The sequence below is a fragment of the Fopius arisanus genome, unplaced genomic scaffold, assembly GCF_000806365.1.
Source record: "Fopius arisanus strain USDA-PBARC FA_bdor unplaced genomic scaffold, ASM80636v1 scaffold00001, whole genome shotgun sequence".
Classification (NCBI taxonomy): Eukaryota; Metazoa; Arthropoda; class Insecta; order Hymenoptera; family Braconidae; genus Fopius; species Fopius arisanus.
In genome coordinates this window covers 407680-409382 of record NW_011887740.1, presented here as the reverse complement: position 1 = coordinate 409382, position 1703 = coordinate 407680, and the positions used below count along the sequence as shown (strand labels likewise).

Below are 1703 nucleotides of genomic sequence, written 5' to 3'. Positions count from 1 at the left end.
ATTTTAGTCAATCGGTTATCTGCCGGATAAATAATTTTTGTTTACTTTACTAATAAACTAACTAGAGGGTTGAGAATAACAAATTACCCATATCTAAGATTGAAAGAGCATCTCTATTTATGTTACGTCAGTTTGTTGAAATTAATTAATTAAGTGTAAAATTAATGGATGTGCTGCCCCAAAAATCTTGTGAGATAGAGAACGAAAAACAAATTCGCAGGGAAAATGAACATATGTCAGTTCAGTGTTGAAGCAGTGAAAAAAATGAGACTTACATGGCTTCGACATTAAAGCGATAATATAATTCATTCAAAATTATTGCATGAATAAAAAAATAAGTAATCACATTGATTTTTCTGTCACCTGAATTTCAGTCGGCCCCTGGAATCAAAAACAATCCACGTGGAAGGAGGAATATCCCTGAAATTTGCGTGTGGAAATGAGAATATAATTGCCAGCATCGGACGACCAGACAATATCTTGAAAGTGACAAATTTAAGAACAAAACAAGTGGTCCTGAGTGCGACTGTTCAACTCTATGGAGGCATCACTTGGCATTACAAACTGCCGTACATTTGTGCTGCTAGTGATAGAGAACTTCTTTTCTGGAAAATTAATTCCAAGTGACGAATTTTTTTATTGTTAACACCAGTGAATTAAATTCAATTATCTTTTGCATATACATTTTCATCTGTTTTTTACTGCGCCGGAAAATGGAATAAAAAATATTGTAATTTTTCGTAACTAATTTCTCTGATAATCAAGGGAATAATAATTAAACCGGGGTGAAATTCACCTGCTACTCGACAAGTCCTCAAAAGTCGAAATAGAAATTAATGAGTTCTTGTCGATATTATCTATGAAATTAAATTCCTACACCATATGTATACCCTTTAAGGTTTTTATATTTTGTTTACAAATAATTTGTAAGAAAATTCTTGCCAAACTATTTATATAGATGCATAATGATGGTAATAACTAGTTTCTAATTTGAGACGATCGTAAATTAAAAAAAAAAGTTCCATTCATGTAGATGAAAAATAGTTACGGTATTTTCATTTCAAAACGTCTAATATGAAATGACTTAAAAAAAAAGGAGAAAAAAACAAATTTTAACTATATAGAAGAGATTTTCGAGTAATTCACTTGGTATTGAAAATTAATCTCTTCTCTCTCACTTAATATTGACAGATGAAACCAATTCGATTGGGTTTGATTGGAGATTCAGTTTTCTATCCATTGAGTTAATATCTGTAGAATAAAAATAATCATCCATTAATATCTGTATAATAAAAATTAAAAAATCGACGAAAGTCACTGCGCTGAGGGAAACCGATTAGATTCCGCGCGCGATTGAAAAATGACAGTCCATTCCAGAATCACGAGCAATAGCTTGATCTCGCCATTCTTCCAGCGAGGTCACAAACAATTGATTTGGCTTTATCCTTTGCACTTTTATCCTCTTCAGTGTGGGCATCTCAACAATCAACACAACATTCCCAAATTCGTAATATTTGTTATGTTTATTTTCACATGTATACCCAAAGAGGATTGACTGAAGTAGAGACTCAGTTCTGGGGGTTTGAGTGACCTCAACGGCATCGTAGTACTGCACCCCAAGAGAGGGAGGACGCCAGATGCAACGCTGGGGTATCTGTCGTTAGCAGACTCAGCGACTTTTCAGTAATATCCCTCCAGCTTCC

At 33.8% G+C, this 1703-nt stretch overlaps 1 protein-coding gene across 1 annotated transcript in view; it reads left to right on the top strand.

Moving 5' to 3' along the window:
• Nup37 (nuclear pore complex protein Nup37) overlaps window positions 1-1696 on the top strand; it is a gene marked incomplete in the record, with an annotated part of 3367 nt that extends 1671 nt beyond the window's left edge. The window contains 1 exon segment of the mRNA XM_011306070.1: window positions 375-1696. Coding sequence (XP_011304372.1) covers window positions 375-627 — 253 coding nt within the window.
• Window positions 1697-1703: the final 7 nt, after the last annotated feature.